General features: G+C 40.9%; 1 protein-coding gene across 1 annotated transcript; it reads left to right on the forward strand.

The window, feature by feature from the left end:
- Positions 1-105: 105 nt before the first annotated feature.
- LOC119156233 (solute carrier family 4 member 1 adaptor protein) lies at positions 106-16862 on the forward strand. Its single transcript, XM_037405793.1, has 14 exons — positions 106-769; positions 1401-1584; positions 2276-2398; positions 3138-3198; positions 4063-4202; positions 4336-4496; positions 5248-5317; positions 9050-9239; positions 10040-10151; positions 10750-10975; positions 11711-11785; positions 12773-12843; positions 15068-15140; positions 16409-16862. Exons 1-14 carry the CDS (start codon positions 236-238, stop codon positions 16456-16458), a joined length of 2070 nt encoding a protein of 689 aa, XP_037261690.1. The 5' UTR covers positions 106-235; the 3' UTR covers positions 16459-16862.
- Positions 16863-17421: the final 559 nt, after the last annotated feature.

Raw genomic sequence — 17421 nt, forward strand, 5'->3', positions numbered from 1 at the left:
AAGCTGACCCCGGTCCGCCGCCAGAAAAGGGTCCCCCACCGGTAGCACCCCTTGGTGCCGGGAGGAGCGTCCCCCACGGGTAATACCTCTTCGCCGCTACTGCCGCCTCCCTGCCTCGCCCCCAGCGCTCCCTTGGGCCGCGGCGCGATACGCTCCAGCTGCGCCCTACCCTCGGTACTGCAGCTGCAACGGCGCTCGTCCCCGGAGGACTCTATTTAGCAGCGGACCCTGGAAGATGGCGGAGGCCATGGAGACGGAGGCTGCCACTGAGCCTGCCGCGTTCAAGCGCCCGAGCCGCCCGCTGCCCACCGCGCCCCGCACCGCCGAGGGCGGCGAGCCGGGGCCCAGCCCGCCGCCCGCCCGCCCTGCAGCCGCGCCGGCGGCGCCGCGCTACGAGGAGCCGCCGTGGGGCAGCCGCCCGCCGGCCGACGCCGGCTACGGGCTGGAGGTGCTGAAGGGCGGCGTGGCGCTGGGCTCGGTGCGGCTGGAGGGCGGCAGCTGGTTCCTGGTGGGGCGGCTGCCCGGCTGCGCCCTGGCCCTGGAGCACCCCTCGGTGTCGCGGCACCACGCCGTGCTGCAGTACCGCGGCGCCGGCTGCGCCCCCGACGGCCCCAACGGCGCCGATGCCGCCGGCTTCTACGTGTACGACCTGGGCAGTACCCACGGCACCTTCCTCAACAAGGCGCGGGTGCCGCCGCGCACCTACTGCCGGGTGCGGGTGGGCCACGGGCTCCGCTTCGGCGGCAGCTCCCGCCTCTTCCTCCTGCAGGTGGGTCGGCCCCGGCGGGGCTGTGGTAAAGGCTTCCCGGGACCAGGCTCAGGGATTTACCCGGCGGCCCCAGCCGCATCCCCCGTGGGCCCGGGGCGAAGGCCCCTCCGAGGCGCCGTGCTGCGGGGGCGGCCCAGCGCCGCCGGGGGCGTTGGTGGGTTTGGGGGTTCGGCAGCGGCAGGGGTGCGGTGAGTGCCGAAGGCATCGCGCTGCAACAGAGCGCCGTGTGCGAACGGTTCGTTGAGAACAAGGGCAACGTTGGTTACTAGGAACTTAAAGAGCACTTGGCGTGCCCCACGCGTGCTTTTCGGAAGCTGCTCGTTCCTCGGAGTCTCCCACATGGCACTAATGGGAACCTTTGCCTCCTGCCTTTAAAATACAGTTATATTGGAGGTTGGTCTGACTACAAGTACACAATCCTTTCTTCCTTTCCCCTTTGGAAAGGGCATTAAAATTAATGTATTTGGGAAAGCAAGCCATAACAAATGGACTAATAATTCCGCTTTTAACAAGCACTGTAATGAATTGTTTATGTTACTGTATGTTATCTGCATGTGGGATGAAAATACTTGTTTCTTTTTTTTTTTTTTTAAAAAAAACCACTTCTGCTAAGTTAGTGTTTCTGATGTAGGGACCCAAAGAGGACCAGGAGTCTGAGTCGGAACTAACTGTGACTGAACTGAAGGCGCTGCGTAAGCAGCAGCAAGCAAAATTAGAAAAGACAATGTTGGGAGAGGACTCTGATGAGGAAGAGGAAAAAGAAGAGAGAACTGAGAGGAGTCAGAACAGTGATATGAGCTGCTCGTGGGGAATGGGTAAGTGATGATGTACACATCAGCTGATACGCCTTGGAAGGTCTCTAAGCCAGTTTTCAGTGAACACTAGGGTTGAATTTCTAGGTGGCTGCCAAGTGTCCAATCCAGTGGAAGTTCTCAAGTACAAATTTAAAGTACAAATTAATCTTTTTTTCTTTAAAAAAAAAAAAAGGTGCTGTAACAAGGCAGGCTTCTATCTGGTGAGGAGTGTGCTAGAGCTCCTTTTAAGTGGGAGAATGGTTTGCCTATGCCTATAAAAGGCCATGAAACTAGAGTTTAGATGTCCACGCTTTTGCCCCAGAGGTGAAATTTAATTGCTCAAGACTTTTATGCGGTATAACTGTCTTTAAATTTAAGCAGGAAGTCCAGATCTTAAGCTACATAAATTGTAATTAATGAGCTTTTCAGTAGAAAACAAGTTGATTTTTTGAATGGAAATGTGTAAGCACATAAACCCTTGAAAGAGTGGAAACTGCAGTGAAGTTCATTGGCAAAACTGTATCTTAAAATGGAATAATAGCAAAAAAGAAGCAAGTTTTTTTTTTTATTGGGTGCAGAAATAATATTCAAGTTAAGGGAAATAATTTTAGGATGATAGAGCTGCTACTTCTTTCAAACTAATGAAAGTTAAGATATACTGGTGTTGCCTTTCTAATATTTCACCATTTTTTCTTTGTATGTCGTCTTCTAGGGGAGGATGCTGAGGAGGATGAGGTTGAAGAAAACCCTATTGCTATTGATTTTCAGGATGTACAAGATGCCTTCTATATGAAAGATCCTAGGAAGGCCTTACAAGGCTTTTTTGACAGAGAAGGTACTTTTTTTCTTTTTATTTTTAATAGAAATTTTTTATTTACTGAAATTGACATTTGTGCTCATGCTTTTCTTTGGGAATTAAGGTGTGGGAGCTAACTCTTTTCTGTTACCTTGCGAGTAAGGTTTCTTGTTTGGTCAAGTTTGGGATGGGGAGGGGAGTGACTGGGTTTTGTTTGGTGGGTTTTTAACTCACCATTGTGTATCTGAGATTTAGTTATATTCCTGAACTAGGAGTTGCAGAGGACACCTTGTATTCCTTTGGAGCAGGGGTCCTCAAACTTTTTAATCAGGGGCCAGTGCGCGGATGAAGTGGCAGGCAGTCATCTGCGGCTGCTTGGTTTCCCCCCCAGACCCCGGCAGAGGGGGTGTGTGGGTGGGTGTGTGTGTGTACATACCAGGGACCGGATTGAGGACGTAACTTTTGATGGTTGCTAGTGAAACTTAAAGATGACTCACTTATGTACTAAAGTGAAAAATTTGTTTTCAAGATAAACAATATCTGTGAATCCAGGTTGTAAACTGTTGTTATTTCAATGTCATTTGCTTTAATACATACAGAGGCAAGATTATTTGTGTTTTGAACTACAAAAAAAGAAAAAATGGCAAATTTAGGCCTTTGATATGTAACAAGCACATTTTATCTCTTTTTGCTTAACCATGACATTCTTCTCTGCTGTGAAGATTGTTCCTGCTTATTTCATTTTTGGTTACTGCATCAACTTTCTTTTCCTCTTTAGGAGAAGAGTTAGAATATGAATATGATGATCGTGGGCACAATAGCTGGCTATGCAGGATCAAGTATGTATATCTCCATTTACTTTTGTACATAGAAACTGGCTTCATTGAATTCACAAACAAAAGCTGAAGGAATTATGTGTTTTATCACACTTGGCAAGGAGGCTAGCTGAAATCAGACCTAAGCCCACATACTGAAACAGGAGTTGAAGGATCAGCACCTAGTGTCTGCGCTTCTTTCTCATCTGGCAGTATTTGGTTTACGGAGATGAAAATCGGGAAAGCAAGGGTCTAGGTTCTTTCAGTTTTCCTTACTTTGAGAAATATGTGAAGTTGGAATAAGAGAGAAGAAAGTAGGAAACTATCTTTCAGTTCTTAATGGGAGAGAGGAGAGAAAAAAATTCTACTGTGTATTCAATTTCAGTTCTTCTATGGTATGAGGCATTTTTTGATGGGTTTCTGCAAGAGGCCACTAACCTTCTTTTACAAGACAAGAAGGCGAGGTGGAAATTAAGTCAACAGGATAGGTCTCAAATGGGTAGGTACAACACTGCAATGATTATGCTTCATAAGAAACCTTTGCTTCAGCATGGAAAGTATTTGTTACTAGTGTTCTGCGGATGCAAGATACTGGTGCTTAAAATGATTCAGGGATTGATGTTTTAACTTCTTGTATTCCTGATGGAATGAGTATAGGAAGCATTATTGTTTGGTCTAGTGAAATAAAAATTTACTTGCATGCTCTAGGAAATCCATGCTTGTGTTTTGATTAGTACTGTATGAAATTAAAAGTGAAAATATTTAACCTGCAAAAAATGACAAATGAAATGGGAAGAACAGTGCCGATGTGATAAAAGAAATATCTGAGTAGAGTCCCTGAACAGCTGTTTATATCTGGGCTGTTCTTTGATCCTTCAAACTGAACAGGTTGCCTGTGGATGATGCATCAGGGAAGCAGCTGGTGGCAGAGATTCTCCATTCAGGAAAGAAGAAGGAAGCAATGATACAGTGTGCACTGGAAGCTTGCAGGCTACTTGACGCTCGTGGAGTACTGAGGCAAGAAGCAGGTGAATAACTAGTCAAACGTTGTGATCGTTCTAATAGCCCTGAACTAGGGATTTGAGATTATCTTGAATTTGTTTTATTGCTCAGTGGCATACAAATAATTTTGTTTCTTGCATTTTTCCTTACCTTTCCTAGTATCCCGAAAAAGGAAATCAAAGAACTGGGAAGATGAGGATTTTTATGACAGTGACGATGACACCTTCCTTGATCGAACTGGTGCCGTAGAAAAGAAACGACTGAACAGAATGAAAAAAGCTGGTAAAATAGAAGAAAAGCCAGAGACTTACGACTCCCTGGTAAGAAGAATTATTATGACATGCCAGACTTATTCTCTTGTGTGTATTATTACTAAGAAGGAAAATCAAAAATATTTCCTGATCTTTCTCTGTTAGCTTCAACTCTGATATCATGCAGATCTTTAGCTCTCAATTGGCCAACTTAGAATAAAATAATGGGGTTTTGATTTGGGAATGATATCTATAAATAACTGGAAATACTGCTTGCTTTATTCTAGCAGAAGCCTGCTACCTTGCTTCTGCCTGTCTAGTATTGCCTTCTGCTTGGTGAATCATGGCAGTCAGTAAATGAGACGCCAGAGCAGGATACTTTTAAAGTAGTTTTAAAGCATCAGAAAATAATTGAAAGCCTTCAAGTGCAGAGGGCACATTCCAAAGAAAAATCTCATTCTATTTCAAGGAGTAAGCAGCCTGGACTGACAGGCATATGACAACTAAAAGTCCTACACAGACAATAGAGTGTGGGGGAGCAGGGATAGGGAGGGTCGGAGGATCATGGTGGTGGTATAACATTACTGCAGGAGCATTATACATATTTTTGTGTTTCAGAAATAAAGTTATTTGAACAGTATGTGAAAGGATTGATAAGTTCTTTAGGAACAATCTAGACTATAATTTTTTCAGCTCAGACACTCCTGGCCAAAGATCAGAAGTAGAAAAATGGAGGTAATTTGGTAGGATATTTGAGTAGCTTTTAAAAGGGCGTTTTAAGAAGATTAAAAGGTCTGCTAAACGCGTTGTTCTTTTGTAGGTCACAAAGCTAAATGAAGCTGAAAGTGAGCTTTCTGAGATAACGGAGAAGCTAAAAGCTTCAGGAAAAGGTAAGGCATGAAGTTTGATTGCAGTGCTTTCCATAAAGAAAACAGAGATGGAAATGTATCTTACAGATTTCTGTCTTAAGTACTTTTTTTCTTAGTGCCCATTTCCACAAAGGGGTAGGAAGATGTGCAGGTCACTGAGTCAGCTGGAAAGGGTTCTTACACTCTTCATCATCCAATAGTTTATGTACTCTGTGTGTATAGTCACTTGCTAATGAATGCGGCTTTTTCTGCTAATGAATGCAGAAAGCAACATCTAAGTTAAGGTAAGAAGGTGAGTGTACAAGCTCCTGGAGCTTAAGAAGGTGAGCATTATTTGTTTATCTGCCCATGTTAGTGAAACTGACCTGGTTTGAGGAACACTGTTTTTTTTTTTTCCATTCCCTCCAAAACCATTTATAAGAGAAGAGCAAGCGGCTGACAGAAAAGACAGTATTTTTTATTCCACCTCTGTCATAGCAAATGCACCTTAAAAAGGAAAGGTGGGAAAAGAAATGTGGACCCAAAGCAGTTGACACTGAACCTGTATGTTCAGCAAACATGCTAGCTTATAAGGGTGCCATTCGGGTTCTAGGATTATGCCTTTGTCTGTGAAGGCAGAGCCTTTCTGTAGCGGTGGTTGTATCTGGTAGTGAGTTCGATTTGAAAGCATACTATACAAACAGCTGCATTTTGCTTTGTTACTGGTGATGTCTTGTGGAATAAAAGGCAGGCATAAAGGAAATGTGTTTATGCTGGTTTTTCATACACAAACCTTTTTGACAGAGTTGGCATTAATGAAGGCTGCAACATCAGTTTGTCCGAAGAGTTTCTCTCCAAGCAGCCTATCAGCAGTCTGGGCTGGGCTGTCTTTTGTGCATCGTACGGATATGTCTGTTTCTAGTAATTCAGCTCCACACCAAGACTCATTTGTATCAAATTTTTGTTGGCGATTGATTATGCCAGATCGCTATTCAGAAAGCAGTACTGTTTCACTGAGCGTTCTGATGGGTCGGTCCAGTGTGTTTGAAGGACTGGTTTTCAGCGTGACTGTTCTGATAAGTAGTTAACGACTGACTAGCAAGAGGAGCTAACGCTTTATATTGTCAGAGACATACAATTCCAAGCTTTTATATGTTACGATGCCTTTTGTTTCTGTTGACAGTTTTCTCAACAAGATTGTTAAATCATGTAGTAGAGGCCGGGAGCAGGAAGAATCAGTTCATTTATAGACTTCTAACATCATATGATTTGATACACGTTGTGATGGTTTGGTAAATTTTAACTGGTTACACAGCTAGTTTAGAGCCTTGGAAAAATGGCAGTCTCAGCACGTACTGCAATATGGAGTAGTTCAGTATCGCGTGGGAATTTCTGAGAACTAGGCCACAACTGAACATAGCAAATACTGCATCATCAGTTACTTTGTGTGCGTTTTCTGGATACTTGTGGTTTCTCTTATTTGGATGCTTCAGGTTAATCACAGATGTTGAACATAAGTGTAAGCCATGAGCATGCGTACTGATCATGCATGATTTTTTACACTGTCATGAGCAGTCTGGTAGGGCTGCTGCATTACGTACATTGTGAAACCTTAACACACTTTTGCTTGCTCTAAATGGTTATTTGTAGCCTAAGAGCAAGGGTGTAGAGAGACTGAGTGAATGACAAGCCAAATTGCAACACCTCTTACCAAGCACTTGGAGAAATTAAGTGGTTGTCTAAAAATTGCAGTAGAAGTTCACAAATTGTTCTCTGGCGTTCTTCAGGACTAATTACCGAGGGACTGACTTGGTGTCTTTCTCTCGTTGGTGCAGCTGAATGAAAATCAGATACATAGAGCTCTTCAGTCTCATCTTTGGTTGCCTGTTCAGAAGAAAATTATCAATAAGTTGATGGTGCAGTAAATAGCGCTATAGCCTTTTTTCACTAGAACGTAAAGTATAATAGCCATGATTGATTTACCTCCTGGCAATGTCAAATATTACTTCAATAGTGTGGAAAACTGCTGCAGCAGGTAACAAATGCTAACAGTAACCCTGTAAGCTGAACTACCCGATCGTAGGCACTGCTGGTAGAATCCAGCAGAGAATTGTGTTTGCAAGGAGGGGTGATCTGACTTACTGAAGATCACTCACTGACTGAAGCGCTGACACTGTTGCACAGCTAAAGAAGTGAGCTGTGGAACTGTACCTTTAATTGTTCTGAATTACCTGACCAGACACTGAACTGTATCTTTGAAATGCGATGTTTAAATTAAATGATCTTTCAGCTCAGCTCCTGCCTGCGGAGTGTTTCAGACTTATTAACCATTTTGTTAACAGTAGTTTTTCATTGATGTGTTTTGTCTTGGTTCATATAAATACTGGTGACGAAAAAAAAAGAGTATTTCTATCTGAATGTCTTTTGTGACATATTTTGTCATCATGTTTGCGTGGAGGGAGACGCTACAACTGTTACCTTTTGAAGCCTCTTAATTCTGCATATCTTTGAACAGTTACTGTGGTGGCTTTCATGTATTTGCAAATTGTAAACTGTATTTTGTTTTAGATCAGAAATACCCTTTTCAATTGAGTCCACTTGTAAACATGAGTCTTATCAGACTTCAATATTTAAGTCATGTAAACCTGAGTTAATACTTTGTTATTTGTACGTATACATTTATGTATACATAACTAATACAGTATTTTGTTTATGTACAATAAACATTATTTTACTTGAACACATTTAAAATTTTAAGTGCTACTTCATTAGCTCGAGCTGAACTGAAAATAGCTCCTTGGCCACATAATTACGCTTGCGCGTATGTACATTGTGCAAATGTTTATAATGCAGCAAATAAATGTAGGGTTTGCCACTTCTCATATAATAATATTAAAAGGCAGAAGACTGCCTGTCAAAAGGCTTGTTAAAATTCTAACAATTATTTTCCCGTTTGCCTCCAAGTTATTTTTGAACACTATGTAAAAACTTCTGAAGAATTGCTCAAGCCCAAGAAAGGAGTTTTCTGGGTTTTTTTGTTTAGTTATTTGAAATCCATATGTTATAATTCTGTGTTTATTTTTCTTAGTCATTAGAGCCTTAATTTTTCCTCCTGAGTTTTATTTTAATCAGTCAAATATGCATAGAATTATTAATATTTGAAATAAAATTTTCAAGTATAGAAAGACTGTTGTTACTCTTTTTCAAGTAAAGAGCAGTTGTTACCTTGTTAGAAAATCCATTCAAAACAAAGGTAAATTTTGTGTGATTGGCCTAACATGTGAAACTGTTCTTGGATGCACTCAGTTGTCCTGGGGTAGGAGGCAGTATTATGTGTTGATTCATTTTGAGCTTTGCAAATGTTTTACATAAACATTCCAGGAAAGCCACAATGGGATTCCCCTTGCAGTGGTGTGGGATTCTTTGTAGGTGTGTTTATTTTAGCCTGTGACTACAAAAAGAACCTGTAAGCCACTTTTTTAGGGACAGCAGATCTTGAAGTGAGGTGAACAGAGACACTTAGACATAAAGAAACGTTCAGTTTTAAGAGAGGCTTTGTTATATAAGTGGATTAAAGTTTGCTGTCAGGCTTTTGTTAGGAGAAATGCTTTCATCTTTCCAGGGCTAACAACCTCCATTATTTCACCATTCAACAGAAACTTGCATAGGGGGTAGCTGTTTCTACATACCTCATTCTCTAAAGGTAGGATTTGATGAGTATAGCTCTCATCTTCTCACCTGTAACAATATGTATCTTCCCTTTACCTTGCCTAGTCCAGTCCCAGCCAGCAGCTCAAGATTCCTTGGATGAATTCATGACTGAAATAAAATCAGGATGCACCTTGGACAGTGTGGCACGAAAGAAGCTTCACTTGCGGTCATTTGAACTAAAGAAAGAGCAACAAAGGCTGAAAGGATTAATAAAGCTTGTCAAGCCGGCAGAACTCCCTGAGCTGAAGCCCCAGTAAGTCTTGGCTAAAGCATAAAGTAGTTAGTTTCACCATTGTTGTTATCCATGGACAGTTGTGCAAGCAAAGTCAATAGATGGCTTTCCAAAAGCAGGACAGCTTTCTGGACTATCTGGCTCATCTTTTTAAAGAGCTGCTGAGCCTTTTGGCTGATGCAGCATCTATGGTTGAGGCAGATACTCCACTTACTCCAGTGTTGTGGTGTAAGCCCGCACTGGGAGGATGAGAGGGGGAAGGCATTCAAAGTAGAGTGTCTTGCTTTTTTCGTTATTTTTTTTCTCCAACCTGCATCCAACAGGAACTGAAGAATTTTGCAGGTACTATATACATGAAAGCCACTTACACCCTGTGAAATGTACCTGGAAGTCAAGTGTAGTGGCTCATTCATTCAAGAGGGTGTGTGCTGGGTTCATCATTTGCTAGTGTCAGCTTGATTAGAGGTTTAATTAATTAATTTACTTAAATTGAAGTTTGGCCCCTGAGTGTGTTTTTATATATACATATATATAAAAGTGTGTGCATGCAAATTGAATTTGAGGGAGTGTCTGTGATACAGATTTTCTTTTTTCTTATTTATTCATTGCTTCCTGCTATGGCAGGTGTCTGAATCCTACAATACATGTTTAGCTTGGAGGAGTAGTCTCCTGCAGCTGCTTCCTTGGAATGCTGCAAGCAAGAGAGAAATTAAGGATTTTTATATATCCACTTGTAACTTGCAGATTTTTCTTGCATTTGTAAATATAGGACTTGTTTGATACTTCGTAAACTGTTTTCCTTTGTATCTGATTTTTGTTAGGAGTGGGAGTTACAGTCTGCAAGCAGAGAGCAAGCCTAAAAAGATGACCCTACCTCTCTTTGGTGCAATGAAAGGGGGGAGCAAATTCAAGCTGAAAACTGGAAGCCTAGGGGTAAGCTGGACTCAGTGCTGTGAGTTGAGTTTATTTCTCAGACACCTTCTCCGGCTATGGAGACTGTAGGTGGCAACTGTCTTCTCGCATGCCTGCAACAGCGTGGAGGCGCAAGCCTGTGGCAGTGGAAGGTGCGCAGGGCAGCAAACAGTGGCTGTTGGATGTTGTTTGCTGCCAGCAGTTGCTGTTCTGTGCCCTTGTACAGCCAGTCTCCAGGAGCACAGCTGCGGTCAGCACGTGGTGGATTAAGTAGAGGCGGTGTGGGGACATATGGCTGAACCACGGCTGTAGCTCAGCAGCAGGTCCTCAGCTGTCTTTTATTTTTCTTGATCTTACAGCTAAGATCGTATCCAAGATCGATTCAGTTTCCAGTGTCCCTCTTATGAAAAGGCTGCCCTCCTTGTCTATGGACTGGACATATGTTTTAATTTCCATCTCTACTAATAACTCTTCCTTAAGATCTAACTATCCCTCACCCTGAGAGTGTTTCCTTGCCAGCTGTCTCTGTGACAGTAATATGCATGCTTTCCCCTGTAATGAGTATCTGTGACATCAACTTCTATTTATCTTATCACTGATGCACATCTTTCTCCCACAGAAGTTGCCTGTTAAGCGTCCAGACGTCCCTGAAAGCTTGTTAAAGATGAAAGATGATGGACCAGAAGAAGAGGAAGAAGAGGAGGAGGAGCAAGAAGTAGATGCAGTAAACAGCAGAGCATCAAACCTGGAAATGAAAATGACAACAGAGGAAGAAACAGGAAAAGAAACTAATGCTCCTGATGGTTCTCCTTGTAATAACAAGAATCTAGAATCCCTTCAGGATGGTAAACTATTGGTTTTGATTTTTCTAGTAACGAAGCTGAGACTGTTACTGCTGAATTTTTCAGAGCTATGTCAGTTTGCTAACATTCGAGTCACAGGTTGTCCAGCAGCTTTTCTTTCCATGATTATTGCCATGAGTTCAGAGACTGTGTGCCAACAGCTGAGTTTCACATGGTTCTGGTTGAAATTCTGCCTGGCAGTCAGTTTTCCATGCTTTTGCTGAAATAAAAGAAATCTCCTGAATGCAAGAAAGGTCCTATTCCGATAAGCCCTGCTTTCATTAGATTGAGTTTCCATATGAAAACAACTACAATGTGTTGTTGGCAGGGAGAGTAACTTAATAAGAAAACAAATGTGTGTAAAGCTTCAGATCCATTTGTAAGGAGGAAAAATAATGGTAAGAAGCAATAATGGAGAGGTATTTTCTAGTATGTGTGGTTCATCTCCATTACCTCATTTTCTATATCAGCTTGGTGTATTTGAAAACCTCATGCCAGAAATCTAATGATAACTTTTTGTCTTAATGCTGGACAGGTTGCTCTTGAAAAGTATGTTTTAACTAATCACAAGTATTTCTTTAATATGGTATTGCAATGGACTTGGTGGACAAAATAATTTGGAGGACTTCGGAGACAAGCTCTTCCTAAGAGTTCCCTCTTGTACTTTGAGGGATGTGCTCATCAGGGTTACTGCAGGGTGCTCACCTCGCTCTGTTTGTGTTTTGGTTTTTGTTACAGGGGTTCGTTCTCTGCCTGAGCCAAAGGTACTAAGGAATGAATCTCGGATGGGACCCTCACGGGAGAAATCTCAAGGTGAGCAGTACAATTTAGACTCTGTTGTACAGTAGCATGTGGGTTTAGAAACTGTCTAAAGGACTTACGGAATTCTCTGAGCAGAAGGAAGCCTAATCTAGAGCCTGTAGAAATCTAGAATTGAAAGTTTGTGTTTTGCTTAGGAAGTGGTAAGTACATGGTGAAGACAGGTCACTTCAGCTATGTTTCAGTTCTCCTTGCTTTTCATAGCCATTAACTGCTTTGAGATCCTTTGTTCTAAAAAAAATAATCATATGAGATGAGAAGAAAAACTATTTTAATCTAGGAGCATAAACATGTTTTTTCCCCTCCTTTTTCTCTTGCAGTAGCTCTTAGCACTACCAAACAGAACTTTCTTTTATAGTGATAAATACTATATAATGTTAGCTAATGATCTATTAATGACCCATATGACCCCTCTACATGTACACAAAAAAAAATAAATCAGATCCTCAAAATGAAGACTGTTCAGTGTACTGAACATGGAGATCTGTGTGAATTTTCTATTTTTTCATAGTTCAGACTAAAGAATGTTGTCCCATCCTCCTCATCTCAGCCATAGACTTAATCCATGACATATTGAGACTCTTGTGGCTTAAGTGGCAGAAAAACAAAACATACTATTTTCTCTTTTGTATGAATGGGTTTTTTTGGTTGGTTTGTGTTTGTTTGGTTTTTTTTATAAAAAAACCATGTTGGTCCTGTACATTTCCTACTGTTTCATTCTAAATCAATCACTGCAGTGATTACAGGTAGATAATATATTTTTAAAAAGAAACATTAACTAAAGTGTGTTACAGAATCCCAAATAGACAATTTACTAAACTGCATTCAGGTAGATGACTGACAGTGTATTAAATTTAAGTTAATAAACCTATGAAAAACAAGGAGATGTCCAGCAGTCTGAAGTGTGAATTTTGTTTCAGTGAGCTATCTTTTGAATGTGTCTTTGTGATGTGTCATAATACAAGTCTTTTTTCTTCCCAGCATCTGAGGCAGAGTATAAGAAACCTGAAGAGACATCTGAGAAAGTTAAGAAAATCAATAACTCGGGCAAGGTCAGTCATGAAACTGATTCCTGTATCTTAAAGAGTTTCACAAAATTATCTAGTAGGCTCTTTTTTAGTGAAATAGTAACAATTTGAGTATGACTTGGAGTCGGTAGTGATTTCCTGCTGACTAAGACCCAAATGTAGAACCACACGCTACCATTGGACGCAGATTTTGGTGTCTCCAATGAAAAGATAAAACACAGCATTTCAAGCATGATAGAGGCCTTCAATTAAATCACAAATTTATTTTTCTCACCTTTTCACTTGGCAGTTAGCCTCTGCTAATTGTTGCTTCTCCTGTATCACAAGGTTGTAGAACATGGGTGCTCTCTGGGTGTTGGAATGTCACTGCAAAACTTTCCTTGGAGAGTAACTTAGGAAGCATGGACTGGCTGACACAGAACATGCTGTACTGAAGTTGTAGCTAGTCTGTATTGCCATGGTCTAACCTCATCCTTCTCTGTAAGATGTGGAAGGACATGAGTCTTAGAGATTGTCTTTTGCAACCAAATTATTACTTAATTTGTGTGAATGTACCAGACTGTTCCTCCTGTGCATAAGATTTTATATTAAAATGTAAAGTATATGAGCCTTGCGCGTTTTGGAATGCAGGCAATTGTTGCCTTCCAGGAGCTCAAAAGGAACTTCTCTGACAGCATGCTCCTAGCCTAATGATTATTGTGAGGCTCTTCCCCTTAGAGTGCATCCCACCATTCCGCTGACTGCCATCAAAGAAGATTACTGTACTTGGTGGACCATGAGTTCTGACCATTATGACAATTTCTTTGTGGTGGCTGTCTAATTTTAGCCCTGCATCGCTTATTTAAAGAAACTTAACTCCCTGCAACCTATGTGTGCTTACTGTCACCTTGTTAGTCCTTGGGGACTTGGGTGAAGGACCCAAGGATTAGCTAGGCACAGCCTTTACAATTGTCTTTTGTTGCTGGCTTATGAAGTATGTTGATAAAGAAAGCAAGAGTAAATTTATGCTGTTAAAGCCCAAGTTGTACCATTTCTATGAATACAGGAGAACAAGGCAGCTTCTCATGCTGAGGCAGTCAAGTCAGCACCTCTCATCAGCGCAGAGCTCACTCTAACACTGAACATTCTCCAAATTCCAGATGGCTTTGCTGTATTCTCTCTCCCATCACAAATCACTTTTTCCACATGCTGTCTCTGCCTTTGGGCTCAGATCTTGCATGGAAAATACCAACCAGAAGTCAGCTTTTTTTTTTTCCTCTTTTAATATCTGAGAAATAGCTTTGAGTCGTGTCAAACTGGAAAAACAATTTTAAAGTGACTGTTCACAAGCCATATTTAAAAACTGTTCAACTCTGAAGTCTGTAATGTTTTGGAAAACATTAGTCTTCCAAAATAACTGTTTTAGAGTTTAATTTGGGGAAGGAAGGATTTTTTAGGGAATGAAAAATTGCTTCAACTGCATAACTTAAGGCTGTGTCATGATACTACAGGGTAATGCAAATCAGTGCTGAGTAACTTGACTACATTTTGAGCTCTTAAGTCTTGCACTCTAGAATTTTTTGATAGCTATATGCAGTTGTTGAAAACAAAAATGGTTGAGAGAGTTATGCTGATGTGGCAAAACTTAAAAATCTAGGGACAAAAAGATGTTACTGTGTCAACATTTGCATTGCAAGTGATCTGTTTTGGTTTGCTTCAAACATTTCAGTGATGCCAGTGAGACCTGAAAAAATTTGGTTTTCTTTTCTTTTGAAAAACTAAGTTATCTTTATGTAACAGCATGAACTTTTATATACTCCAGGTCGACAGTCAACTTCAGGTTTAAGTTTTCAGTGGGATTGTGCATTGAAATCAGTAAAGCACTTCTTGAAAATCCACTCTAAAGCTTTTCCCTGCATAAACAAATTCTGTGTCAAATGATACTGCCAAACATCGGGATGATAAGATTAAACTGTCCGGAAGTGGGCAGTTGGCAGTGGTTCTGTTTGGAGGGAAAGATTGGACTGGATGAACTCCAGAGGTCCCAGCTCACTAGCATTTCTGTTATTCTGTGACTCTACTGGGAATAAAGTGGAGCTATTTGAGAGTTTGATATTTCTTCTTTCCTCTGTACTATTGTTTTCATCTCTGACTCTTGTAGAAATAACCCTCACCTTTCAATACTTGTCTCTGAATTAATGAGAGATTGAGCTGCTGTGACCATTGATGGAGGGGTGCAGCACCTTAAAAATCTTTTCTCCTTTTGCAGGTCCAGCAACCTTTTTTTTCCTCACAGTACCCAGATGATGACCCAGACTACTGCATATGGATTCCTCCTCCAGGTATGAACCATTTCCTTACCATTTTTAGTGTTACAACTCAAGACCTACTAAGTAGTCAGGGTGTCCTTGTAACTGCTTGAGGAAAAAAAGTAATTGAGGAGTACTTAACCCAGAACCTGATGTTTTCTGGCATGTTATGCACTATGTTCATTGTACGGCCATGCAACTCTTGCAGTGAAATACAGACCATATCTGTAGTAGCTTCATGTCAATGGACATTTTTCTGTTTTGTAACACCTGAGTGCTAACTCCATCCACACATAATGATACGATGATCTCGTCGAAAGACAAGCTCTAACTTTCACTAGGGATAAATCTTCCAGAAATCTTAGTGTTCTCAGTTTTTGTAAAACTGTGAAATCTGAAAATCTTTGCAAATATTGGCAAAAATCATTGGAATACAGACTTTGGGTCATGTGTTTTGGAGAGAGGTTGTGGTGGCACTTTGGTGAAGGCACTGTATAATCGATGAACACATCCACTATATGTTACAGTTGAAGAAATCTTTTACTTTAGTTCCTGAGTATTTCTAGCTAAGTGAGACTATTCTTAAGCAGTGTAATGAATTTTTGGTTTCTCTAAAATGGAAAATTAATTTTCATGCATTGACGTTTTTGTATTAAGTTCAAAGCTTAGCTTTCATTTGGTAGGTTCATTACTACATTTTTTTAAGGCTGTCATTGTTAATATATAAAATCTTATAATATTGGCAGGCTCCAAAGGGAGTAAGAAAAATTAGAATAAATTTCACTGAAGAGGACTGTAATCTGGTGAATCATCCTTCAGTGAAAAGACTGCACTTCTCTGGCATATTAATCCACTGGAACAAAATACCCAGTGTAGTAACTCGAGTGTGTGATCTGGGATGGCCAAGCGAGCTGTGTCCATAAGAGGGAGCTCGGTTTTCTGTCTCTGCCTGCTGGTGAGACAATTTATCTTCTAAGCTGGTGTAATGAGGATACCAGAAAAGAAGAAAATCCAACAAAACAACAAGAACAATAATTAAAAAAAAAAAACAAAAAACCAACAACAAAAAAACAACCAAAAGCAAAACAAGAATATATGATGTAATCTTGACGCTGTTGGTAAGGTTAAGAGGAATTATAAGTATAAATCAAAAGAATTTGAATTGTAATATCCAGTCTGACTTCTTATCCCTTTTGTACTTGTCTTGACTGGTGCTACCTAGAGACTATTTCATACTTGGATACACAGTTATCTTGGATGAAGTGGGGGGAATAATGCAACTCTTCCTCTTTGTCCATTAGGTCAAAGCGGTGATGGCAAGACTCATCTCAATGAAAAATATGGCTACTAAGCTTCAAGTGCCCCAGAGTATGTCTGAGGTTTGAAGGACGACTCTATTTTGGACTCTTCCATTGCACATTAAGCGGAGGATGAAAGAGCTGTTTTTCAGACGCTGTACCAAATTCAAGGGCATCAGCAGCCACTCTGGCCGTTAGCTCTCCCTGTGTCTGTGTGTCTTCTGTTTGTCTCTCAGATACTTTTTTAAAAGTAAAAACTCATGCATTCTTCTGCCACTTCTTCCACTTTTAGCCTTATCGTTTTTATTTGGCTTGAAACCGTAGGCTCATTTTTCCTTTTGTAAATAAAAGTATACAAAAAGGATTAAAAAAACCCAAACACCTCTGCATACTTACAGGCTTGATAAATTTTATTTGTGTTGGTTTTATGCAATTAAAATGAGAAACATACTGGTTTGCTTCTGTGGCTGCTGTTTGAAAGTACCGACATGGTAAATGCAATCCAAAACTTGAGGGTGTTGGGGTTTTGTTTCTGTCCTATGGAAAAAACGTCTAATTTGAAAAGAAAACTGATTTTGCTTCTTCCTTGTGCAGATGCTGGAATACTTGGTATGGCATTGACTGGAAATGGTGAGTGTACAATGTTATAAAGGTGTAGAAATGCCAAAGAAGTGGAGAGGCTGGCATTGCTCGTCTCGAATCGGAGGGGAACAGAGGAAATGATGGAAGGAAAACCTGGAAAAGCTTACAAAGCCTGTTCTTTTTCTGTCACGACACAAAGCACCATCTTAATCAGTTTAAGGCATGCCTGCTCTTAATTTATCACCGATATAGTATTGAACATCTGTATAATTGGGGTATGAAATTCCTTGCCATCAAAGGTTGCTAGAGCTGTGACTATAAAGACACCACATGAACAGGTGTCCTTATAAAGAGGTGCCAATGCTGCAAACATTTATTGGAAGGACCTAATCCTCTTCCCCCTGCCCAGCGGTACATCAGTGCAGGAAGCCCCC

Source organism: Falco rusticolus, chromosome 12, assembly GCF_015220075.1.
Source record: "Falco rusticolus isolate bFalRus1 chromosome 12, bFalRus1.pri, whole genome shotgun sequence".
In the NCBI taxonomy this organism is placed as follows: Eukaryota; Metazoa; Chordata; class Aves; order Falconiformes; family Falconidae; genus Falco; species Falco rusticolus.